This window comes from Crocodylus siamensis, chromosome 1 (genome assembly GCF_052110815.1).
Source record: "Crocodylus siamensis isolate JL-2025a chromosome 1, ASM5211081v1, whole genome shotgun sequence".
NCBI classification, from domain to species: domain Eukaryota; kingdom Metazoa; phylum Chordata; order Crocodylia; family Crocodylidae; genus Crocodylus; species Crocodylus siamensis.
This window is the reverse complement of record NC_143395.1, coordinates 63,834,819-63,861,496: the sequence shown is the minus strand read 5'-3', so window position 1 is coordinate 63,861,496 and position 26,678 is coordinate 63,834,819. Positions and strand designations below refer to the sequence as shown.

Genomic DNA, 26,678 nt, shown 5'->3' with positions numbered 1-26,678 from the left:
CCAGGAGGCGCGAGGCCCCACCACCGGTTCCCGCCCCCCGAGCAGCAGCGCTGACTGCACCTGCCGGCAGCAGCTGGGCGGGGACTACGCATGCGCGGCTGCGGCGCAGATGGAGGGGAAAGGGGGCGGGTCACGTGACGCGGGCGCCGCTGCGGACCCCGCGGTTGCCGGTGCCCTAGCTTGAGCCGTGCCGGTCCGCCCGTCGCGCCGCGCCCGCCCCGCCCCGCCCCGCCCATCCCTGCCCGCGGGCGCGGGAGCCGGCTGCCGGCGCGAGGCGGAGTCTGCGGCAGATCCCCGGAGACAGCGATTTAAAACACATCCCCGGCGCCGCTCGCGGAGCCGCAGCCGCAGCAGCAGCGTACAGGCAGGACGCCCCGAGCCGCACTCGCTACCGCCGCCACTATGGGTTCCCCCGTCGCAGCCGGGCCGGGCCGCGTGCTGGGCCTCGTGTCCAGCGTCGTCAACGACACGCTGGAGTTCTACCAGTGGTCCTGGAGCATCCGAGGTAACCGCGGCAGCCGGAGCCCCTGCTGCACCACCGGTCGCTCGGCCTGTCCCGCCCGCGCCTGGCAGCCTGCTCTCGGGTGCGGTGCGGGCCCTCGGCACCTCGCTAATATGAGGAGGCGCGCGCGCTGGCGGGGGTCAGCTCGCTGGGGATGGAGCCTCGCCGTCTCTCACGGGCCCGCAGGCGGGGACCGCGGGATGAAACCGCTCTGGATCCGCCTGTGTATAGAGGGAGGGTGAGAGATTCATGTGGGCAGAGACAGGGAGACATGTGGAGGGCAGCGGTAGGTAGGTGTATGTGTGGGAAGAGGTGGGTAAGCAGCAGAGAGAGAAAGGTAGGTAGGTATGGGGGAAAGAGAGAGGTAAACACTGAGGGTGGTGCAGCACTGGAACAGGTTCCCCAGGCAGGTGGCAGAAGCTCCATCCTTGGAGGTTTTTAAGATCTGGCTCGACAAATCTGTGGCCAGGATGGTCCTGCTTTGAGCAGGGTGTTGGACTAGATGACCTTCTGAGGTCCCTTCCAACTGGAGAGAGGGTGTGTGTGTGTGTGTGTGTGTGTACCTAGCTATAGCTAGATAAGTATATTTATCTATCTGTATATTCATATGTGTCTATATTCAGATACCTTGGTAGATATCTCTATGGGGGGGAGGGTGCATGGGCGTGCTTATATCAATTGGCAGCTCCTAGCTGCAATACAGAAGTTGTTGAGCGAGAACAGGAAGCTTGGGAATAGGGGATTGAGAAACCATGGGAAACAGCCTTTGGTTTGGGGATGGCACTTTAGATGGATGTCTCTGGCAAAATGGTCTAAGCATGAAAGCATTAGTGGTAAGGATGTTCAACTTGCCACCTTTGGGTTTCTGAGCTAGACTGGGGAAGTGAGTGGGGAAAGTTCCCACTTGCTTTTGAATGCTGTCTGCAGACCCAGAAGGTGACAGTGCAGCTTACTTTTGGTTCATGATTTCATGGCTGTCTGCAGTTGTGCAACCAAGAACTCATTTGATTTTAAGCTTTTAAAAAAGCTTTTGGCATGTAGTACTGTAAGAAGGGGTGTATTTTGTGGTTGTGGATTAATGGAATATGTGGGACCTTAGCTACAGATCCTGGGAACATATTACTGCATCAACTGCCTTTCCTTTCCCATCCCCCTCATCTTGCTGCCATCTGTCAGATAATAAACAAATCTTATGTTATAGGTACAGAGCTCCTTATTGCATGGTCTGCCTCCCTCCTGTCTCGTGATTTCACCTTTTAGCCATATTTTAAATATTAAATGAATCCTACATGCACATTTCTGCTGTGTTTAAAATCTGCCAGAAGATGAGATCACATGAAAAAGCTGCAGTAGCAGTGCACTGTAATCGGCCAATGGTCACTCTCTTTCTCTGCTTCCTGCTACATGCTATTTCTGTGCTCCCCAGGTAATGCACAGAAGGGACACTTTCAGATAGTCAGTGGTGTTTTCAGGCTCAAACAAAATAGATACATGTGGAGGTCCTCCTTGAACCTCTCAGAGAAAAGAGGTTCAGTTCTGATTTTCCAGAACACTGAACATGCATGGGATTTCTTAGTATTCCAATATCTACACAAGATAACTTTAGTTGAGCAGCAAGGGACAAAGTATATTTTTGGAAGAAAGAGGAATCCTAAGCAAGGTCTCTGGGTTATTGCTTTAATTATTGATATAAGTTCATCAGTTTTCCTGGTAGAAGGTATCTTGCATCCTAGGAGTCTGTAGAAACCAAATTATGACTGTCATCATCAGGTAGTGAATAACCACAACAGAATTGTTGCTTGAGATGCCTGACTAAAATCCTACACACCTATGCTGTGCAACAGTATTTCCCAACACAATATTATAACTGTACCACAGCAGTGTTGCTCAACAAATAATACTGTGCATTAATGTTGCACAATAAACAGTGTTGGAACATCACTACACAGCAGCGTTACACAATAAACACATGAAGAAATGTTGTTCCTGCTACAACTACACAATCAAGTTTTCTCAGTTATTTCTGGCTACTCACGCACCCAGATCCAGACATCTCGAGCATCTCCTATTTCCCACTCCTTCTAATCTGGAGTACCAGTTAGATTTCTTTACCGTACATAATCGGAGCTTCTTGCTGCTGTGACATTTCAATATTCATTTTTCATAGCCTCCCGAAACTCTTGGAATAGTACTTGGGGAAATCTTGGTTTAGCTTTGCCACAAATTTCTTCTGCTTCACAGAAGGAGAAGAAAAATACCATGTCATTGAAAATTGGTCAAGTCCGTTCTGAGGTTACAAAAACTAATCATACAGTGTTTGCGTAGTGGTTAGGTACAAGGCAAAGCTTAAGAGTATTAGGGTGAGCTAACTGTTCATTTTCATACCTACATATGAATGGGGGGTTTTAAAGTTTAATGTTAACTCTGAATTTCCTGGGTTGAAACAGCTAGGTTTATGAAAAATAGCAACAGTCTTGGAATTTTTATTTTTTTAAGGTTAAGAATACATGAGTCATTTCATACCTACAAAACACTGGGTTTTTTGGTCTCGGAATACTACTCTATTCCAGTCCTCCTTTGTCTTCTCAAGTTAGCCTCCCCTCCTAACTCAAGAAGACAAAAGTGTATTGAATGGGATGCTGACCCTTTAAGGCCAAATATAGTAGGGCATGAACATAGTAAGAATCTACCCTGAAGTAACTGGGGTTAGGGGGTTTACCACCCTGTCCTGTTTTGTGTAACTACCCACATGCATGCTGTTGTCTCTCAGTAGATGAGAGCTGAATTGGTCTACCTCAGCCCCATTGCACTGAAGACAAAGGTAGGCTAAAGGTGGGAAGTTCTTGGAAAGCAGGCAGGGGAAGTCAGAGAAGGTTTCTAAACTAAGGGTGTTCTAACTATAAGGTAGCGTTAACACCGTTCAACATTTCTGTGGCTCACAGCATAAGGTGTAACAAGGTCCTAAGTTTAGACTGGATATCGAGGAAAAACATCACGGTTGGAACAGTGAGGCAGTGGAATAGACTGCCTAGGGAAGTTGTGGACTCTCCACCATTGGAGATGGTCAAGAAGAGACTGCCATTGGTCAGGGATGATCTAGGTGTAGCTAGGCCTGTGTTCAGCTGTGGGTATTTACCATGGTTCTGGGCTTTGCTGCTTGCCCCAACCCACTTTTCTCTTACATGTGTCAGGGTGTTTTTAAGCCTGCCTTAGAGGCTTTAAGGCTTGGGTGTTGGCTACAGCCAAGGCTGGAGACTTTGACTAGGGTGGTGCCAGTGCTTCTGCTGGGACCAACGCTGGAAGTTCGTGGCTAGGGCATCTTGCCCTCTGCTTAGGATCAAACTGATTACTATATTTGGGGTCAGGAAGGAACTTCAAATTGGTATGGGTTGTGTGGGGGCTTTGTGGTCGTGTACCCAAAACCTCTTGAGCATACATTGACATTTGATAGAAACAAGACATTAGTTGTCATGGTTTCCCTGCTTTACCTGTAGCAGGTTAGGGTGTTACGTCTGTGTTGTCAGGTATGATGGTAGTCTCATATAGAGTGTAGATTATGGATTGTACGGGATGGCTTGTATGGGATGTTCCTACCTCTGCAGGTCCCTTCCAGCCTGACTTCTCTCTGATTCTACGTTAGCTTTCACTTACCACAGGTATAATTATGCATGTAAGCAGTTAACTCAGAGTTACTGATATGTAGAAAATCTCTGTCCCCCTTTCAACCCTGTGATGAGTCGTTTCTATGACCATACTTGCAATCTGCACAACTAGTTATCTTATCTTCATGTGTCAAAGGACAGTAAATAAGAATTAAAGAAATGCTAATATCAGTTACTTGGAGAGAGGAAAATAGTGTTAGGGAGGAAGAAAGTATAGGAAATCCAGGTCATTGTTCCTTTAAGGTCTTGAGACCAATAGACTGGTGGAGTGGGTAGGGAAAAGCTTCCCTTTCTCTCATCCAGGCCAGGCAGGTGTCTGGAATGATTAGACTTGCCTGGGAAGGATTAAGAGAGTGATTAAATAATTGAGTCCAGGTGATTTAAAAGATAGCCTCAAGCCTATGCTAAGATTGCTGCTGGGGAAGGAGAAGCATAAGAAGGTATTGACTCTAAAAGGAGAGCTCTTCTTGAGGAGCTGATGGCTCTGAATAAACTAGATCCCAAAAGAGTGGAATTTTACAGGGGCATGAGATGACTTTTTCCTGGACCTCACAGAGAAACTGACAGTGCCTAAAGAGCCATCTCCAGCCATGTGGGGGGTACCCTTAGAATAGCACCATCTACAACTGCTATGGTTGGCAGGTTCATGAGACCATCCTGTTTAGGAGGTAGAAGAGAGGGGAAAGACATAAGCATCATTCTTGGTTGGTATAGGGGACTGAAGTAATGCCTGGGGTGTACCAGCTCTATTTTCTAGGAGTAGGGGAAGTGTGTAGAATGGATTCTATGGCAGGAAGACTTTGACCATCCCAGAGGCATAAAGGAAAAGCCTTAATGTAGAGCTGGGAGTTAGGAGTTTCAAATTCTTTTCACTGAGGAAGATACTGACTATACTTTCAAGCCAAGGGGGAGAGAATTTGGGAATGGTGGTGGTTTTTTATTCTCTTCCCAGGATCTAATTGGGCACAGGTTCCTGAAATAATTCTTCTAGAGGAGAGCCAAGTAGACTGATCTGAGGGACGGTGAGATTTCCTGAGTGAGGATGTTAGACAACAGATAGACCTGTCTCTGCATCTACAGAGAAGGAAGTGCTAGTAACCATAACTCTTCCAGGAACACCAAAACATCTCTATAAGCTGTAGACCCAGACAAAAGCTCATGAGCAAAAACTGGAGGAGAGGATGAATGATCATGAGATCCAGGTCTGGGGTGAGAAGAGGGATTGGGGTGATAAAGGAGACACAAATGTTCCAAGGACATAGAGGAGCTGGCTAAGTGGAAAATGTGTACAAAGCAAGGAGAGTCAGTCCTTGGAAAACTGAGACTTTGTACAAGCCAAACAACAGACAATTTTGAGTTTAAAAACACAACCATTGGAAAAGTAGGGGGAAACATATTAGGAACAGAATTAAAATGCTGTCAATAGACGTAGCTCAGGACATAAAGGCAAAGGCAAGTGCATGACAGAAACCACGGTTAGAAAAAGTGACCATAGCAGCCAATAAGATAACTTAAAAGCATGGAATATTTTATTACACCCTTTAAAAAAAAAAACCCAGGAAGGGGAGAACTAAACTGAAGCTAAATTCAAGAATGAATCATGGTTTCTGACCTGAAAGATCAGAATGGTGACTGGCAGGCTCGTATAGCACTCACAAGGTGGCTAGAGAGAAAAAGAAGAGCTACAAACAGCTTTAGTAGAGAAGAATCAGCCCAGGAGAACATTGCAGGAAGACCTGGCATCCAAGTCAGCTGTCAAAGACAAATTGATCTCAGATGTAGGATCTAGAGGCGCAGTAGAAGAGCTCTTGGAAGTCACCACCTCAGGACAGATGGAATATATCTATTGCAAGCATATCAGAAGCTAAGTCTCAGCATTATGCTGAAGTATAGATAGAAAATAACAGCACAAGGAAGTGTGGAGGAAGGCTCTGATGTCCATACATTGACTTACAATCAGTGACTTCCAGCTTTGGAAATGAGAAGGAGAGCCTAGAAGGAGGAAGAGATGGTGGGGGGGAAAAAACAGAAATAGATTCAGTTAAGCGAAAGCCTCAGGTATGTCTGCAAAATTTTTTTTTTTAGTCACTGAAAAACCCATGCTCAGAGATCCTGTTTCCCAAAGGAGATGGACAATAGCATTACATACATTTTTGCATGGTAACTGCCTAATTTTGTTGACTTCTGCAAAAATAGTCCAAGAGCCAGGAATATCCATAACGTGGCATATTATAACTTAAGACATTTCAGTAACTCTAGGGAAATACTTTAGAAATCGTTTATAGCACAGTGCTGAAAGTCCTTGGAAAACCAGGCTATTGTTTCTGGGCTTGTCTACACTATTGTGGCAGAGGATCTTAGCATGTTCCACCCACTGATGAGCTCCAAACACAGATGTTTGTGCATGAGTTTGCTCTAGGTTCACTCTCAGTAACTACACTTAAGCATACTGTAATCAATAACAGGCATACAGAAATGAACTTGGAGCAGGCTTACTGACATTTTCATGTTTGGAACAAGCCTACACATGTGTTTGGGTAGTGCTTGCTTGGCCCTGTCCTCCATCAGAATGTGCTTCCACCCTGGTGTAGAAGACAACCTCTGAAGGGCCAGAAGCCAAGAGCTTTGGAGAATGAAGCAATGTTCTGTTTTCTTCCAGCCAGCCCAGACAGGTGTTTGGGTCTATTAGATTCACTTGGGAGGGATTATAGGTGTGGTTAAGTGACTGGGTGGATGACTTAAAATGATGCTACAAGCTATAGTGATGACAGCTAGGAAAAAGAACCAACTCTGGACATAGTCCCAAGAAAGAAGCATGTGAAAAACCTGACCTTGAGGGAAAAATTCATGGGCGGGAGGCACCCAGGACTCAAGGCACAAGCCCAAGAAGGACTGTGGAATCCTAAATCTGAAAAGAAAGAGGACAGAAGAGTATATTTGTTTTAAAAACTGGGTATGATTGGATTTTTCCTGGAGCTCCAGGGAAACAGGCAGGGCCCACTGCAGGCCATGAGTGGATGCATTCAGACAGAAGCCTTTCACACACAAACTTTATAAAATTAGAAAATTAGGGTTGGAAGGGACCTCAAGAGGTCATCTAGTCCAGCCCCGTGCTCAAAGCAGGGCCATCTCCATATATATCCTCCAAGTCAAGACTTTGTCTAGCTAGGTATTAAAAGCCTCCAAGGATGGAGATTCTGCCGCCTCTCTGCATAACCTGTTCCAGTCCTTTACTACCCTCCTTGTGGGAGTTTTCCCTAGTATCTAACCTAAACTTGTCTTGCTGCAATTTGAAATGATTGCTCCTTGTTCTGTCATGTGCCACCACTAAGAACAGTTTAGCTCCAGCCTCATTATAACCACCCTTCAGATAGTTGAAGGCTTCTATTAAATTTCTTCCCAGCCTTCTTATCTCCAGACTAAATAAGCCCAGTTCCCACATCTCCTCCCCAGAAGTCATGTGCCCCAGCCCCTTAACCATTTTTATTGCCCTCCATTGAACTCTCTCCAATTTGTCCACATCCTTTTTGTAATGGGGGGCCCAAAACTAGACACAGTACTCCAGTTGTGGCCTCACCAGTGCTGAATAGAGGGGAATAATCACTTCCCTCAGTCTGCTGGTAACGCTTCTACTAATGCAGCTGAGTATGCTATTAGCCTTCTTTGCAACAAGGGTGCACTGTTGGCTCATATCCATCTTATTTTCCACTGTAACCCCCATGTCCTTTTCTGCAGAGCTGCTACTTAGCCAGTTGGTTCCCAGCCTGGTGCATGGGATTGTTCCGTCCTAAGTGCAGGACTTTGCACTTGTCCTTATTGAACCTGATGAGATTTCTTTTGGTCCAGTCCTCCAATTTGTCAAGGTCTCTGAATCTGAGCCCTACCCTCCAGCATGTCTACTCCTCCCCCAGGCATGGTGTTCCACAAACTTGCTAAAGATGCATTCTGTAGTGCTATTGCTTGTCAAGACTTGCTAGAATAAGAAGCCTATGTATAATTTTAGGTGCTTCAGAATGATGTTCCAAAACAGCCAGCATGCTGAGCAGGGAACTTCCTAGAGCTAGGCAGCAAGGAAAAGCTGAGTACAAGGGTCTCTTCAGTCTTATCCCCTTACATGTCTCAGACTTAATCCACAATCTGAAATCAACTTCTGAAAACACCTGTCTACATCAAGGGTGCTCAACTACTAGCCCTTGGAGCCATGACATCACAGGAATCCCCATAGGTCAGAAAAAACTGGCAACTGGGGAGCAGGGAAACTCCATGATGTGTTGTCCAGTTTTTGCCTCGGCCATTGCTGGCAGTGGCATCCAAGCCAGGCTCACCCCCGTGCATTGGGATTGGGCCAGGCTGCTCTCTGCCTCTTCCATACATCTGGATAGTGGCCACTGCATTACACCTTGGCATGTGCATCAGGCCTGGGCTGCTCCCTGTTGCCCTGGCACATCCAGATCAGGGCTGCTTCACCTTGCTACCCTGACACCCCCACCCCAAGGGTCCAGATTGGGGCTACACCACTCCGCACTCCCCCAGCCCTCCAGACATGTCTAGATTGGGTCCAAGCTGCTTCCCGCCACCTCACACCAGGATTGGGGGTTACTCTGCCCTGTCCCCATCTCTAGATCAGAACTGGGCTTTTCCCCACTTTCCCATGACAGACAGATTAGGGTTGGGCTGTGCATTCCCCTGCAGCAGGATGTGTCTATTCTCCTGGCCCTGCATGCTGCCTGGATCAAGCCCACCACCTGGATCAGGTACGGCCTGACCTGGCACTGTCCATCCAGGCTGCAGGGCAAAAAGGTTGGGCTTCACTGGTCTACATTTTTTTTTCTTTCAAGGGCACGTTCTCCTTGTCCCCCAGGGTAGAGGAAAAGAAGGTGGCCCTCTTTCATATAATATATTATTGGTCAGAGTGCTTACCCAGGAAATGGGGTCCTTGGAAAGGGAGGAAATTGTCCACACTTTCCATTTCTCAAGCACTTGCTCTAAGTAGCAAGCTGTTCCCAGTGAAACTGCTCCACTGCAGATAAAAATGGATAATTCATTACGCCAGTGAGTGTAGCAAGGATTTACGATTTTAGCCTCACGGTTGGAACATTTTTATGAGGGAGAGAGAATCTGAATGCCTTTGGTAGAATGGGACTAAACCCCAGATCTCTCGCATTCTGGACAAGGGCTCTAGCCAGTATCCTAGGATTGTGCCATGTCTCTTTCCCTCTGCCAACACTGTAAAAGAAGGCAAAAGCCTGAGCCTGATTCTGTTCATGCATGTTCAGCACGCTCTGGAAATGCCTACTGGATCAAGCCCCACAGAAGAACATGTAATTTCTGGATCCCAGTTGCCTTGGCTGTCATCTGAGTAGCAGACTGCTTGTTGTCAAGACTGAGGTGCTTCTGTGCATGTGTAGAATAGACCTTTCAGGGGCTTCTGCAATTTTATGGTTACAGATGCAATAATCTCTGAATTTGATTTTTCTCCTTGGATGATGACTAGTTTAGTGAATGAAGGGAATGCACTGGGCATGATATACTTGGATTTCAGTAAGGCCTTTGACACCACTCCACATGACATTCTTACAAGTAAGCTGGTAAAATGTGGCTATGTTGCATTGCAGTTGTGTGGAGACAACTGCTTGAATAACTGCAAGCAGCGAGTAACTAAGTGGCCTGATGTCCTAGTAGCTGGGTGTCTCAAGTAGGTTTTTAAAAGTTATGGTCTCGATTTGGGCTAACATTTTTTATTATGATTTGGATGGAGGACTAGAGAGTTTAGTGAACAAGTTTTATGGGCGGCATGCAACTGGGAGGTCTTGCAAATGCTTTTGAGAATAGGATTAAAATACATGAGGATCTTGGTAAGTTATTGGACTGCGTTTAGGCAACAAATAGAATTCCAGCAAGAACAAATAGAAGTTGCTACACCTAGGAAAGAAAGCCAAACACAATGTACCGATGTCTTGATTGATAGCAGCATTGCTGAGAGAGAGCTGGGAAATATGGGGGAGGAGGGGAGGGTCACGCTCATGAGTCACCAGATGTGACCTATTACAAAAAAAGCAAATGTGGTATTGGGCTTTATTAACAGAACTATTGTGCACAAGACAGAAGAGGTAATAGTACCAATTTACTCAGTACTGGTTAAGCCACAGCTAGAGTATTGGTTCTGGCTCTGGCTGCCATATTTTAAGGCGTTTAAGGAAGGTTAGGGAAACTGAAGAAGATCCAGCAGTGAGCAACAAAGGGGTTGAAATGCAAGCTACACAAAAACTTAGGGGAGTTACTTAAATTTGGTCTGGAAAAGAAGAAATTGAGAGGGGACATAATAGCGATTTTGCAAATATCTAAATGGCAGGCATAAAAAAGAGGCATCTGTCACCTGTGCCACAGAGGGTGGGACTTGTGACACTGAAGCAAGGCAGATTTTCATTAAATCTGGAGAACACCTTCGTAACTAAGAAGAGTCAGATGGTGGAACAAATTACCTGGGAATGATATGAAATCTCCTTCACTGAAGGTTTTCAAGAAGAGTTTGGATGAGCATTTATGTGGGATAGTTTAGAAGTAGCGCATCCTGCATCTGTGTTGAGCGTTAGAACCATTAGGTTGGAAGGAACAGCATTAATCTGCATCATTAATAAACATTAAATATCACTGGACCCAGGACAGACCCCGGTGAAACCTTGCTTGAAGCATCCTGCTATTTTAACATTGATCCATTTATAATTACTGTGCTTGTAGTTGAGGCAATTGGTATATCTACCTGTAGCAGGTTCAAGCCCTCCAGGAGCAGCCATCATGCCCCATGGTAGCTATGTGGCTCCTGCCCCACTTGGGCTCCCTGGGTATTTGCCGCCTTATTTCATGTGCCACACCTTGATGCACTTAGTTGATTTATAAATAGGGAAGCTGTCATAGGGTCCCAGAGTGAGCCCTCATTTATTGCTCAGCCAGCAGGTCCCTCAGACCCTGTTGAATCCAGTCCTGGCCCATCCACGCCCCAGGCAGGGCACCTGTTCTCTTAAGCGCTATTTGTGGCTCCCTTCCACCCCCACTTGTCCCTAAGGCACCAGTGTGTATGTGGTACACCTCTCTGTGGGTTAAGCCAGAGTGCACCCCTCAGGTGTCCCTCTGTGGCTCCTCATCACCCCTTATAGCCATACCCAGTCTCCTGTTTTAAAGCTTAAACAAAAACATACGCCCACTGGCTATAACTAAAATGCCTCCACACTGAGTCCTACTTCGCTACAAGCTATAAGCTTCTTGCTATTCTTAGGGCAGCTCTGGTGCCAGGCAGTCCCCATCCTGCTCAGGAACTCTTGTTCCTGCTACCTGCAGGGCCAGACTGACCCTTTGGGGTCAGGCCCTGAGCTTGTCTTCTAAGCCCCGCCCCTTCTGTTCAGGTGACTCCCTAGCTATTCACAGGAGTTTCCACCCTAAGCCTGGAAGCTAGCCTCCAGGGCAGCCTGTGGCTAATACTCTTGCTGCCTTAGCAGTGCCGCTAGCCTAGCAATAGTTACTTGTAAGTTGTGCGTCCCTGGTGGCCTACTCCCTTGCAGCCAAGCCATAATGTTTCCCCTTACCTGGGGACCTCCCTGCTGCTGCTCCTCTTTTAAAGTAACGGGAGCCTCTGGCTCCCTGTTACACCACCTTATAATAATTTTATCTAGCTTAGATTTCTCTGGTTTGCTTGTAAGAAGGTCATGTGGGACTTTATCAAAAGCCTTACTAAAATCCAAACACACTGCTTCCTCACCCCCTTCTTCCACCCAGTTAGTTACTTTGTCAAAGAAGGAAGTCAAGTTGGTGTAGCATCATTTGCTCTTAGTCATGCTATCTGCTCATGGTCAGCTTTTACTCCTCTAGGTGCCTACAAGTTGACTTCTTTAAAATTTGCTCCAGTAACTTCATGGTATTGAAGTCAGGCTGACTGGTTTATAATTTCCCTGGTCATCCTTTTCACCTTTCTTAGAAAAGTACTATCTTGCCCCTTTCCAGTCAACTGGAACCTCAGCCATCTCCCACAGTTTTGCAAATATTATTGCCGAGGGATCCGTGATCCCAATCTGCCAGTTCCTTCAAACTCTGTGCTTCTGAGACTCTGAGTGTTTACATGGGCATTTACCATGAGAAGCTGCTACTGATGCACTGTAAATCTCCATTGCCTTTTTGCCTTGCTCATGTTTACATATCCCTAGGAATCATACAAGGAAATACTTTATTATAGTATGTCCAATTCTTTGTGTAATACACCCCCAAATAGATGTACTTTTTGTTAAAGTGGCAACGGGTCAGTAACTTGGCTTGAGTGGAATAATTGCCAAACCTTGTGCTGAGAGCAGCTAAATTACATGCTTTTGGGAAGTAATATGTGCTGTAGGCATACCATGCTTTGCTAGAGTACTCTCTAGCACAGTCCTTTGGCACTGTAAACATTCCCATATAGTCAGCTGTTCATAACATAGTCCATGTCTTTCCATAGACACACTGTTGACCGTTTCCCCAACCCATTCTGCTTATGTATCATCCCTGTACAACATAATGTGTACATGGAATGTGTATAGCATAATGTGTTACATGGAAAAGTAGCAACAGAAGAAAGTTGTGGTTTTTAGCTGTTAGTAGCAGTAGGCATCTGTATGTCTCACAAGACAGTAGAATTGTAACACAAGATACCAGCTCACTGAAAGTAATTCTTGCTTGAAAGATAAAGCAAAGTTGGAGTGACTTCTACAGGGTGCAAAAGCTTGGGTAATGTATATGAAGACAGTGAGCTGCCCATACACCAGTATCCTCCTCTCAGCCTTCTGATTTAATCCAAATGAAAGGCAAGCATCCAGTGTGTTTACAACCAGCTTGCCCATAGGAGTGGCTGGAGCAAAGGAAAATATCCATTTGTCCATCTATTGGGGCTTCTTCCTAGACTGGCTGCCGATCATGGTTAAAGAGCCCAGTCTACCCTATCATCCAGTCATAGGTGCCAACTTTGTGTTTTGTCAGTGGACACTTGCAGACATAGAACAAAACAAAGCAAACCCCCCCCCAGCACTTTACTTTTAACTCGGCACATTCCCATGCCAAGCCCTGCGCATGTCTAGAAGAGTCGATGCAGAGCTGGGTTGAAATAATGCACTATCTGTAAAGATCAGGAGCTGTAGTGGGGCTGTTTTGGCACTTTTAAGTAATAGCTACTTGAATCAGCTTTAGCTAGAAGTACCAAAACAACCTTTCTGAAGCGCCCTATCTTTACAGATGATGCAGGGCTGGGTTGAAGTAACACATTGCTGCTTCTGGTAAAGTGCTTTTATTTTATTTTATTTTATGTCTGCAGGTTTGGTTCTGTGGGTGCTGAGTACCTGCTATTTTTTCTTTTAGTGGGTGCTTGAGTGCTGGAGCACCCACAGAGTTGATGCCTGTGCATGGACTGGACTTCACTTCCACAACTTTTTGGTGGCATTTCCTCCACAAGGGGTAAGGCTAGTACCATCCCCTCTAAGGTGCTCTTCTGCACAAAGCCATTGGCTTGTTAATGCAGCCAAATCAAAGCACCACCCAAAGGCTACAAACACTCTGTAAACACAGTTGAGCAGCTACTACCATAAAATGCAAAGAGAGAGCAGTGTGCTTTATTAACTGAAACTTTAGCCCTTCTGTTTGTTTATTGTGTTTTTGACAATAATGCAGCACTGTGATTACACTGTTACTTTCTGTATTAATATTCTTGTTTTTTTGCAAAGAAGAAAAGAAAATTCTTCCATTTAAATGATCCCAAGTAAACCATTGTTGCAGTTGTATGACAAGAGTATGCTTGCATCAGTTTACACTGTTTACAATGTTTGCAAATGAAAGGGCAGAAATTATCTGTACACAGTTTTGTTAGATATACTAATATAGGACCACAGGATCCCAAGATTTTGAATATTTCTTCTGTGCGTTTTACTCTGCTGCTCCTGTTGCATGCAAGTTCTCTCTTAAACTTTCTTCACTAGTGTGCTACATCTTTTGTGTCCGAGATGTCCCTTTTGCTGTAACCCGTCCCAGCAGCAGGCCCACTATGCAAGATCTTTAGAATGAATATACGGTGATAGTGTCTTGCAGAAAATCTTTCATTATTTTAGATGTCAGGCTTTGGTTGATATTTTCAGATCTTGTCCAGAGATGACTTTTCCAGCAGCTAATAACAGGTGTAGGCAATTATTTGGGCTGGAGGGTCACTTAAGGAGTTTTGGTGAGTTGTTACAGGCCAGAGGATAAGGGGTGCTCACCTGGTCTAGTGGGGGAGGGTGGGGAACACCTGATCCTATCCGGGCCCATCTGCCCCTCCTGGGCAGGGTCTCCATGGGACCCCCATGGGCAGGGCATGCTCAGCCAAGTGGATGAGATGGGGCCATGGACAGGTAGGAAACCATGCCTGAGAGTGGGATGGGTGGGCAGGGCCATGATCACAGGGTGGTGACAGCACAAACCCAGGGCCTGGAGCAGAGCCACTATCTGCTCCCCACATCCCTGCAACGGCTGCTAGTTCTGAGGACAGGGACATGTGGAGAGTAGGTCATGGCTATGCCTCAAGCCCTAGTTCCATGCTGTTACCACTCCATGATCCTGACCTCAGCCCCTGCCTGCCCATCCCACTCATCTTGTGGCCCCATCCCATCTGCCAGGGTGAGCATGCCTTGCCCACAGGGTCCTGGGCTGGTCTCCATGGTGACCCTAAGTGTCTGCTTCATCTGGCACCACCAGGAATGCTCCCCCAAGCCCAGTGGTAATACAATGTCTTTTAACTAAGCTGCAGCCCCTTTTCGTGGTGGTAACCAAAGAAAGAGTTGGCAGGTGAGTAGAGAAAGTCGACAAACTGTGTTTTCTTACAAACAGCACATCCCAGCATATAATAAACACCTTTTGTTTGAAGGGAAAAATGAAGGGAAAAAACATCTTTCCTTATAGTAACTAACTAAGCAGCAGCAGCTAGGGAGCAGAGCTTTTTCCCTGTGAGTCCTGTGTAGAGTTTACTTTCTTTTTTCCAGTAACCAGCAAAAAGAACATTTTCTTAGGCAGAAACTATTGTTATTACCATATTTCTTGTATATAATGCATACATAGTTTCCAACAGTTAGTTTTTAGGGAAAAAGCATGTGAGAAAATACAGTTTTTTATAAGTGTTAACCACTACTGGTTCTTGTGGCTGTTTTTGGTCCCAAAATCCTTCAATGTCTATTGAAGCCTAAGACTTCTAAATTGGTGAAACTGTAGCATGATGGAACCACAGGGTTGCTTCATGCTGCTAGTTCATGTCAATAACGTTTCAGTATTATGCTTACGGTCTTATTGTGTGTATCCACGTAAAATACTCATTTAAAATGCATAAGAACATCCAGGGTAACATGCATAAGGCTTAAAAAGGTTTACATCACTTCCAGATTACATTCTGTAGGTTACAAATCAGTTTGAGATTTTTGAGATTAGAAAACCTGCCCACAGCAATCTTAGCCCATTTTAAGATTTCACAATCTAAGCGGGACTAAGGTAGACCAATGGTGTGGTCTTGTATTGCAACTCTTGTCATCCCAGAAGCATACTGGTGCTCACTAGTGCTCCTACAGCTTGACATTGTTTGGGTATGTAGATTTCTATTAAAATTTTGTATTCTAGTCTCAAAGTAGGAAAGAACCACAGTGTTGTTGTAGTTATATGTAGGGACCTACCAAAAATCACACTGAGACAAAGGGGTTTTCATGGGCAGCTTGCAGAGCTGATTGAGGTCTTTTCTCAGCAAGCCCCCCTTCATCACCAAGGGGCCTTGGTAGCTCTGCCCTGTGGTGCTGATTGTCTGAGAGGTAAAACCTGCAGCATAATTAAGTAGCAAAGCCTGCGGAAATATCAAATAAATTACCACATTACTATACACTCAAGTATTATATTTCAATTTGGATTTAAATGTATTATGAATATAAATTGATGCACAATAGGAACTGTCATTAATATCATCCTAATTTATTACTATTCTACAAAAAGTTTTGTAATAATAGTGCTAACCTTGATAGAAACAATCCATGTTAGTTGTTAAATGCCAGCATTTAGCATCTGCCAGCAGTTGCAACTCACATCCTCTGTCTGAGGTGCGAACATGTGTCCATACACTAAGATTGCACGTTCTGCATCCACTGAATTGGCTGGAATCATAAGGCAGCATTTTACCAAATTGTAAAAATGTGGAAACCGATTTGGGAAACAGACTCCCAAAACACAGTTGCATTCAAAGGTATCTGGCATGCTTTAACCAAGTTTATGTAAGCAGTGTGTTCCTTGTCATGTTCTTTCTGCCATGCAGGGATCGCTTTCAGTAGCTGAGGGTCAAAACTCAGGAAGGGTACCTGATTGGGGTAAAAAATGCAAACCACTAAAAAGGCAGTCAGTTGTTTAAACCATGGTGGTAGCAGACTGCTGGTACTTGTAGTAATGATTCAACTTTGCAGTTATTGCCTGGAACAGTTCTTGTTTCTGCTGGTTTTCGTGTTGACAGCTTGAAAGTTGTTGTGATGCCATGTCTTCAACCTAACTTATCAAATCCATCAGCTTGTGTGCTTGGTGCATCAAAGCCTGCCAATCTTCAAATCACATTAGAAGTTCCATGGACCAAATCACATTTTCAGCCACAAACTTAATTTGATCTTCAGTGTCACCCTATCTTAAGAGATCACATAGTTTAAGCCTGCACTGTGTGATGGGTGTGATGTCAAGCTCCTCGCACACAAATTGCTGGCAGTACTTCATATCCTTTGCATGGTAACGGACTGCATTAAACAATGAATTCCACCTTGGAAAGACTGGCTCTGATGGAAGTAACAGTCACATGTAGATCCCCACTTCAGTTCATGATGGACTCCCTGTATTGAAGCTTGCATCCTGGATAATGTTTGAATGCTTTTTTAAATGGGAAACCAGGATATCCACATCAGTAAAAATCAAAGCTTTGTCCCAGGTGTCATTTACTAAAGAAGGGATATGTGAATTGCAGGTTGTCACAGAGTGGGGCGCAGGAGCGGCTGTGATCCCACTAGCGCCCCCTGCTGTGCCCAATTAGGGCAATCCAGCACCCTCTTTTCTTGCCCGCCACGTCTTGTTGGTATATGGTTCTATAAGGGAGGCTGCCACTTATCGCCCTGGACACTGTCCTATGCTTGTACTATTCCCTGTTCCGTATGGGGTGACCTGGTGCACCCCCAGCCCTATAGGCTATGCGCGCCTCCTACCTCCCCTTTAGCATGCCCCAAGCCTCACTGCTCTTCCAGATGTTATCAGGTCCTTTTCCTTTTCCATGCCCTGCCCGGCACCCCCCTGGGCTTGTCGCGCAACCCACGCCCCTATATCTATTAGCCCTCTCAGGCTTACTGATCTTACTCTTGCCAGTTGGGCTCAGGCGGCTTGAGCCTTACCTGGCCCCTTTGACCCTTTGGGGTCCCCACCACTGTGGAGCCCCTCCGGGACCCTTTTCCACTCCTACCCCTGGCCGGGGCTCAGGTGGCCGTGGCCATGCCTGGCCCCCTGGAACACCGTCAGGGTCTTTCACCTTACTGGGGCTTCTCCGTGTATTGCCCCACAGGGCCGGGGGTCAACACCCCTCAACACTGCGCCCCACCAGCACGAACAGCTGTGCCCACCTGGCACCGCTCACTGGGCACCAGGAACCCCCAGATTACTGGGGAGCTCCTGTGAGGCCTCCTCACACCCCTACAGCCTCACCTGGTCCTCCGGTATAACAGTAACTAAACAGAACCACAAGCCAAACGGCTGAAACACAACAGTAAGCCTTCTGGCTATAACATAAGATCTAAGCCCACCTGGCTTTCTCACAATGACCTCCCAGTCAGGGTCCTCTCCACCCTCACCATGCTGTAGCCGCTTGGGTGGTCAGGCTGCAACAATCAGTTCTGCTCAGCTCTCCTGCATCTCAAGCTGCAAGAAGGGAACTGCTGGCTAGGCTTTGGCCTGGGCTGTTTATAAAGGCCCAGCCCTGCCCCCTTCTGGTCACATGACCAACCCGGTTGTCCCAGCAACCGGCACCTGAGCTGCCTCTGGAGATTGGCAACTGGCCTTCTCCCTTCTTAGGAACAGGGCACCTGAGTGCCCCTGTGACACAGGTGACATGAGTTTCATTGAGCATTATTTCATGGATCACATCAGAGAGAGCTTTGCCTATATACATTGCATTATCCAACAGAAATGCTGAGATCTTGTTAAATTCTAAGCCTTCACTACAGCTTGTGCCACAGTAGAAAAATTGACAGACGTGAGGTGAACTGGCTCTGCTTGAAATCAGGCAGATTGAGGTCTGTCCATCTCCCAGTTACAAATGTGCAGAACATAATTATTATGGGCATCTTTTTTCTTCATCTGCTACAACTGAGATTGACTCATATTCCACCAATGCCGATTTTGTAGACTGAACATGCAAAACAATTTCTCCTGTTAGATAATTCTGGTGAAACTTGTTCGCACATGGGAAACCGCCATTATTTGGCATGTGTTTGTTCAAGTAGTGCCTTAATTCAAGGTTATCCTGACCTGCTGTACAATTAACATTTTCTCATATCTCTGTAAATTAAAATATCTGCTAGAATACATCACTGATAAATGGAACCTTTTGAGATTCATAATCTCATTTTAGGTTGACAGAAGGAAGTTATTAAAATGTTTACAAACTTTAGATTATTGTTTTAACATATGTGAACTCATCCTTTTGGTTTAGTTTTTTACGACAGCATCTTTCTGCTTACTAAAATCCTCTGATAATATTAACAGGAAATTTTAACTGAAGGTGCCTAGAACGTTTAATAAACTAAAACAGATTATCTCAAGGAATGATTCACCAACTAGTGATATCTGGGGTGCAATTTTGTGATGGAATCAAAATCTGGCTCTTTCAAAGGAACCTTTTAAGAATTAATTATTTGGGGGAGAAAAAGCTTCTTTTTAAAATACAATAAATGGTCTAAAGAAACCTGCTTTCTGGTAATAGCTTCTTTAAACAGTTAGCAATCACTTCTGTAAAGTCTTAGAAACATTGTCCAGGTCAGATGGATGTGCAGGATTGGCACTCTAAGTGTCTTTATGCTAAGAATAGTAGCTGTAGCTATTAATACTTCAACAGGCTCCCCAGATAAATTAGTGAGTAGTGATCTTGTAACTTTAAAATTCTAGATTTACTATATGTTGATATATGAAGTATGAATGCAGGAGTGGTCAGAACATACATTTATGTATTTTAGGTACAACAATCTTTCTAGAGCTGATATAGAAACTAGAGATGGAAAAGATGCATTAGCTCATATAGTTTTCTTCCTGCCAAGTAAGTATTGCTCCCTATAGTACATACTGATAAGTACTCTATTTTTTTTCTTTTTTCACAGTTCATACTTACTGGCTAAAGTAGTTTGGAAAGGATATCTAATAACTGTAAGTTATAATTATACATCAGTTAAAACACATGCTTATGCAAAAAAAAAAAAGAGTACATCTGGTTTGGCAGAAATGAATCATACACCCAAATATTGCATAATGTAATTTACTAGAGCTTCTTACAATTTCTAACTCAGGCCCACCATCAAATCAGCCTTTAAGTTATGTTAATATGTTAATTTTGTGCTTTCTTTTGCCTGGAATAGTTATGTGTTTTTTATTTAGTCCTGAAGTGGCATGAATATCCTAAGGAGAATTACGTACCACAAGAATATGTGCCTCAGTAATAGTTTAAAATACGTTCTTTTATTCCTTATTTTTGTTTTGCAGTATGGAACTTTAAAGAATTTTGATATATATAGATAGCTGTAAAGCTTAGTCGATATAAAAAATTATTTTCTGTTTTGTTAAACTGCTTTCCTCAGTTTATTTGGTGTTCTTTTCTATGATTAAGTGCAACTGAAAATGTCTCTTGTAAAACACTTTTTACTAAAAGCTGCATTGCTCTGCTGTTATAACACAGTCGTTTTATCTGTGATCAAATTAGAATCTGGGTCTTGGGATTTGAAAGACAAATGCATTAATCCACTGCAGCATTTAGCCACTTGTCACTTCTAATCAGATAAAGACACTGGGAACTTTGAGGCAAAGCATTTAGACAGTTTTTAAATTCATGGCTCAGCTATACTGCTTTGCTTATTTTTCATCTTTAGATGGACTCATCTCAGTGTGTTGCACGTGAAATACTGAAGGCTTTAATGTATGTGTCTTTTAAAAAATAATCTGTTTTCTGTATTCAGAAGATATTGGCTATGATCATGAATACCATGTAGGCATTACAACACAATAGTATTAATTTAAGGATTTATTTTCCTGTTTAAAATATTTTAAAAATACGTTAATTATTATGTCCTAATATATGAATGAGTTTCTCCAAGACATTTGGGACAGTATAGCAGACTGAAGTTTTTTGGTAGATCAGATCAAGTAAACTTGCATCAATAAATTGAAAGTGGTTTTACTGAAATTAGTTCATACTTGATTTGACCATGGCTATGTGAACTAATACAAAGTGTCATAATTCGATCTGGAATAGCCATGTTAAGTAATTCATAAAAAGTTGAGACATTGTATCTCCCTACAAAGAACTCTGCATGCTGTAATACTGAGTAAATTCCAGCAGTTGTATAGTAAGAATATCAGCATATTTAGTGTACATTCTCAAATATACACAATAAACTGTGATTCTGTAGGTATAGTAAAAATTGCTAATACTTGAACTTAATAATTGTCCATAGTTGAATGCTTTAACTCAGAACTGAGGAAGTCTGCAGCTGGGTGGCTTTGTGCGATTTGGGGACCCTATATGGTGTGGCTGGGCAAGGGGGCACATGGCATGGTGCAGTGTTCAGGCCATGGGGATGCTAGCTTGGTGTTGTGGAGTTGTGGACAGCCTATCATTAACCAAAAGCTGGATGTTCTTATATCAGCCAAAATTCAAAATGGTTTCTACCATTAGTAGACTATGTAAGGTCTTGTCACTCTTTATGTAGATACACTGTACCTAAAGCACTCCCCACATTCCTCCTTTTCTCTGTGCATCCCAAATCCTGGAAGCAAGGTAATATAGGTGCCTTAGTGTCCTTGAGCACATGCCAGAAAGCACACTGGTGCTTTCCTGGTTCAAGTTAAATCACAGTCCCCCAGCATCCCAATCCTGGGCTGGGCTGGGCTGTCTGCTGCAGCAAGAATGGTTGGAGTGGTGAGGAGGCAGGGACTGGGGCCAGGGAGAAGAGTTAAACCCATATTCCCCCAAGTACAGAGCTGCCCTGCTGCTAAACTTACTGAAACTTACTGTTGGCTGCAGCTGTGGACTATAAATCCCAGAGGTACCTGAAAGTAGGAAAAGGAAGTGATGAGCAACCCTGCAGAGTCCTGCTTCTGTGATTTTTTTTTGGACTGCAAATCCCAGAACCTCAGGAGCAGCAGGAAGAGAAATCGAACACAGCCCATGCTGGCTACGTGTGGGGAAGCCTTGCTCTAGCATCTTGGCTTCTGGCCTGAGCCATTGCAGGCATATATGGCTGCATTTCCTGAATCAAAAGTAAATGCATCTCCAGTTACTTCTCGGTTTATTGCCTGCAGCGTAAACTAACCTGCAAAGACTAAATCAATTCAGCCTCAGGTTTTTGGCAGTCTTTACTTAGTTGGTGAAGCACATGTTCAGGGTGCTGGACAGTAGTTGTATTGCCTCATTTTTGGAAGTTGGTGAACACAGAATGCAAGTGAATAGGTGGGTGAGCTTTCTGGCAATGCTTTCAGGCACATTAGGGAGGAAGCATGTGCATAGTCAGAAAGACTGCCCAGCCAGACTAAACTCAGTGCACACTATAGAGCAATAGTAAGTAGCCCTGTTCTATCTGAAAAAGTTCTATTTGAAAATATTTTTCATAGACCATGGGGATTTGGCCCATTTTCCAAAAATTCTGTGTAGGGGAAATGTGGCAGGTTTCAAGTATGGCTATATCTCAGGAGCGGTAATAGGGACTACATAGGTAGTGTATGGGTGCTTGGTACATGGCTAGGAGGATTGCCACCCCTCTCCTGCATTTCTTCACGTTTTGTGCACAAGATGATTTCGCCTTGTGTGGACTAGAGTCATATCGTGATATTTTTAGAGGCTAGTAAGGCATCCTATAGTGTTTATTACTTTGTTGGCCTAATCATTCATAAATTGGCATTTGGGCTCATAGACTATAGTAATGTTCAGAAACTATTTTTCCCATTATTTGTAGACTTCAGTATTATGTTAATTTATTTTGTGTTTTTCTTATTGTCAGGTATTTTTTAATGGAGTGTCTCGTCATGGGACATCTTTGGCTAGATTGGGTCTTCATGGGCAAGAAGCTGCATCTTCATGCAGCCCCCATGAGCCTCTTTGAGGCTTAGCACTGAGTGGAAGAGTATGCTTGTAAAGGTCAGAGTCTCTTGTTGTCTCCACCTCAAAGGGAAGGAAGGCCTAGAAACTGTATTTCTCTTGGACTTCAGGTGGAGTTCACTGTTTGTGGTAGGGAGGTTGTGGTAAAAGGGGTCTCATGGTTTTTGTATGGAAAGCACTGAGAATGCTTGAGTACTTTGTTTACAGTTTCTTTATTAAAATAGTGGTCAAATGCATTGGATTTTTTAATCTGTCTGTATCTCCTTTGTGTTCCTTTCTCAAAGTTTATCTAGGACTCTGATTTCCAACCAAAGGGGCACATTCTGCTCTGAGTTCAGTCTAATAGGATTCTGCATATAGTTAATCAAATTAATTTCATTCCCTTGCTGATCTTTCTGTATCCAGGTGAAGTAGTGCTAATGCTGTCAACCCAATTTGCCAATAATGTTGAAGGTGGGGAAAAGGACATGGGATCCATGGGATACTCCATACCAGAATTCATACCAGGAAGGGTTACTAAACATGTTTCTTAAAATTCTTATTTTAAAAACACAAGGGTGAGCTAAAACAAACCTGTAAAATGTGAATCAACACAGTTCTGATCCTCAAACCTTTACAGATTTGTTTTTTGGTTTTTTTTTTGTAATGTTGCAAACTCATTGTTTGTAAACTGAGTGAAATGCCCACATTAAGGTAACAGAGCTTAGAAGAATGCACTTTCCCTTATGTTAATTTAATTTAACAAGTTTTATTTTTAAAATTAGAATCTAGTTAGTATGAGGTAATTCAAAGGCAGAACAGAGTGGCACCTTCTGAATTAGTTCATTTAAAAATAGTTAATCGGTAAGCATATCTGTGTTCACCAGTTGTTTAGCCCAGGATGATGGTCTTTTTTCTTTCTTTCTTTCTTTCTTTTTAATAAACTGAAGTTTAATTTAGGGAGAAATGGTTCTACAGTTTTAAAGTAACAAAGCAAGTGATATGTCAGGTAGAGATATCTGGAAAAAGAGAAGATGCACTTTTTAAAAAAGGAGCATCTTTTAGCTTATTGATTTGCTTCTAGCATTCCATAAAATCTACTGTTATGTTAAGCATTTTAAATTTGTTATATTTTTTTCCATACTTGACAAAGGGATGTAATCCCTGAAATATTTTAAGAATGATCAAAAGTATTTAAAATAAGTCTTATGGTACATTTTTGAATTGGAAGAAAAACTACCTTCAAGAAAATTAATCCATTCTCTGGAAACAAAGGTTTGGTATAAATGCTGGGTTGGCAGCAAGAGGCAAATTAAATGAACATTTTTGAATGAACTATGGAAACTGCATAGTGGATTATTAACTTTCCAAGAGATGCAATAAGCCAGCAGCTTGAGGAAAGTCAATCAGGTAAAGTTATGGTACAGGTGTTGGGATGAGGGATAAAATGCTAATGTTTCTGAATTTACCCTTCAAATAACAAGAATACCCTTACACCTGAATTTATTTCAACATCAAAATATGTTCATGTCTGTCGTACTGAAAAGATAAACCTAGATTTTTTCATATCTGTATCCTATGCTGTCAGGTAACCTGTCTTGCTTTTTTTACTAATGGATGACTCTGCACTTTAGGATAAAAATGAGGCGTTTTATACCTGAGTAACAGTGGAAATTCTTACAGAAGTCTGGTTGTATAAGAGATTTAACCACTAATATATTATGTATAATAAATACCATAGCAGCATGATATAATTGATTTAAATTTCACCACCAGAAGTTGAGGGCTGGGGTGTATCTAGTTCTACCTTTCCCACTGATTCTTTAGTATGTTCGCTGGATCACTTAGCCTCATAGCCCCCCGCCCATTTTATGAAACTACCAAAGAAAAAATGCTATGTGCGATTTACTTTTTTCATTCGGAAAATGTAGGACAGTAATAACAGTCATAACAGAGTGTGCTAGTTATAAACCTGTTTAATCCATGTAGATTTAACATTTTATTGGGGAGGAATAACGGTAAGGCCACAGTTTACGACTGAATGGACTGACTAGATTCTCTGATAAAATACAGGTACTTTTTATCTGAAAGCATTTAATAAATTAAGTCATGCTGATATACAAGCTGAGCCTAAGAGCTGCATCATTTCTGCCCCCTCCCCCAACAACCTCCCAACACAGTGAGAAATTCTTATCACTGGGTAAATAAGTCCATTGTCCAAAAAATCACAGTAAGCTTTCACAATAGTCTGACAGGACAGGATGAATGCTGGGTCTTTTCTATAAAGTTTCATGCCTCTAAAAAATCCCAGTAGATATGTATGGGCAATCTATGTATGTATGCCACAGGCCCAGTGATGGAGCTTCCAAAGCCTGTGCTCATACTGTGTCTGGATGTTCATGTAGGAGAAGAATTTAGAAGAGACTTAAAAGAAGCAGAATGACTTTGTGCATATAGTTTCTGTACCTCTTTTGGAGTAAGGAAAAATTTCCATTGACGTTATACCAGATCCATTTAGATATCAATAAGGCTGTTATAAGTATTGATGCTAAGTCCACTTCAGGCAGTGGGAGTCAGTGTTGTGACCATGCTCAAAAAAAAAATCCTGAACCAAATCTGAAATCCTGAGATTTTTGGGATCAGCTTTATTTTTATTTCTGTGTAGTGTCTTTACTCTTTAAGCAATCTTAACTGTTGGTGCTACGTTGTCAGTGCAAGGAGATTTACTCCTGTGTTGCTATGTTCTAGTAGCCCCTGATGCTTAAAGTGGGAAGGAAATGTGCCCAAAACCGGCCACAACCGGCTTCTTTGGAAAATCCTTGTTCTAATTTGGCAGAAAGGGAGCATTGAGAATCTGAGATTGTGACGATCTAATCCAGTATTTACACCAAACAGTCTAAATTAACAAAGAGAACAGTTGCTAAAATCAGAATGGGAGCATAGTTGGGAGGGTGGGCACAGCAGCCTGAATGGGAAGGTAAATTGGTAGTTATGCCAATGTGATATCAGGTTCAATGTTTTTACCAGGGCTGGAAACAAATAGTGAAATACTGGGTATCCCAGAACTTGAATACTGCAGTGCAGTGGTTTTCATGTTCTAACTGAGATACTGTCCCAGTATATCAGACATACGTTATGTCTTCTCTCATCCCCATGTGGTATATTGCTACTCTATCTCTGCTGTCTCTGTTACTTAGCTATTCTTCCTCCTGTATGTGCTTCCCTGATCTCCTCTACCCATGTTTCTGACCTGCCCAAGTCTCTTGTCTTACTGTGGTTTCAATCCCATTGGCTCCCTGTATTCTGACAGCACCAATCCTGGCAGTGGCTCCAGTAGGTAAGGGTAGCTCCAAATCCCTCTTCTTTTTTTAAATAGAGCGGCCACTAGCAAAAGCAGCTACTATGCTTTCTCTTTAGCATTTTTATAGGCCTCTAGGCTTTCCTCTTAACATCCCAGAACCTTATAAAAAGCAAGAAGGAAGAGCCAGCACATTTTGCTCTGTCTTTTCTGAAGACCCCATTCCAGGAAATTCCGCTATGCATGGTCTCAAGATATTAGACCCTGAAATTAGGTTCTCATTTGTAAAAACAGCAATGCTGATTTTACACTTGTCTTATGGATTTTGTTGCTGATTCAACAAATAAGATGTGTAATCTGTCATCTTAACCTGGGATCAGGAATGCACTGTATTCTAAGAGCTCTTAGCTGTGCAAATACTACTTTTTATTATTCCTGAACAATGGTGTTACGTTCAGTGATGTTGTCCATGCATCATTATAAGCAAATTGTTATGAGTGGTATTCAGGAAGGAGTCCTGTAATTGGAATTTATTTAACAATTCTGCTGGAAAGTTTACTTTTTGATTATGAAGAAACCTTATAACTTTTGCTGAAGATAGAAAGCAGATCTGATGAGTAATAAGATGGTTCCTGCTGCAAAGACTTTTTTCCAAACTGGAGCCATGTTTTAATACTGTGTCTTAAAGATGTTACTCGCACATGAGACTAGCAATACTTTTTTGACACTGATCCAGGACTTAATACAGTAAAGTCTAGGCTCTTAAAGAAGTGTAACTTTAGATCCCTTGAGTGACTTGAGACTGTAAATAAAACCCTAGTCTCACATATGGTAGCATACAGAACT

General features: G+C 43.3%; 1 protein-coding gene across 2 annotated transcripts in view; it reads left to right on the top strand.

The window, feature by feature from the left end:
• Positions 1–26,678, top strand: part of ELOVL4 (ELOVL fatty acid elongase 4) — a 126,528-nt gene that overhangs the window by 73,416 nt on the left and 26,434 nt on the right. Inside the window, exon 1 of one of the 2 annotated variants that reach the window (XM_090035384.1) lies at positions 152–505. The exons of the other annotated variant lie outside the window; for it this stretch is intronic. Coding sequence (XP_089891510.1) covers positions 403–505 — 103 coding nt within the window. The 5' untranslated portion in view covers positions 152–402. Of the gene's footprint in view, positions 1–151; positions 506–26,678 lie in introns of those variants that run through there. 2 annotated transcript variants of the gene reach the window in all.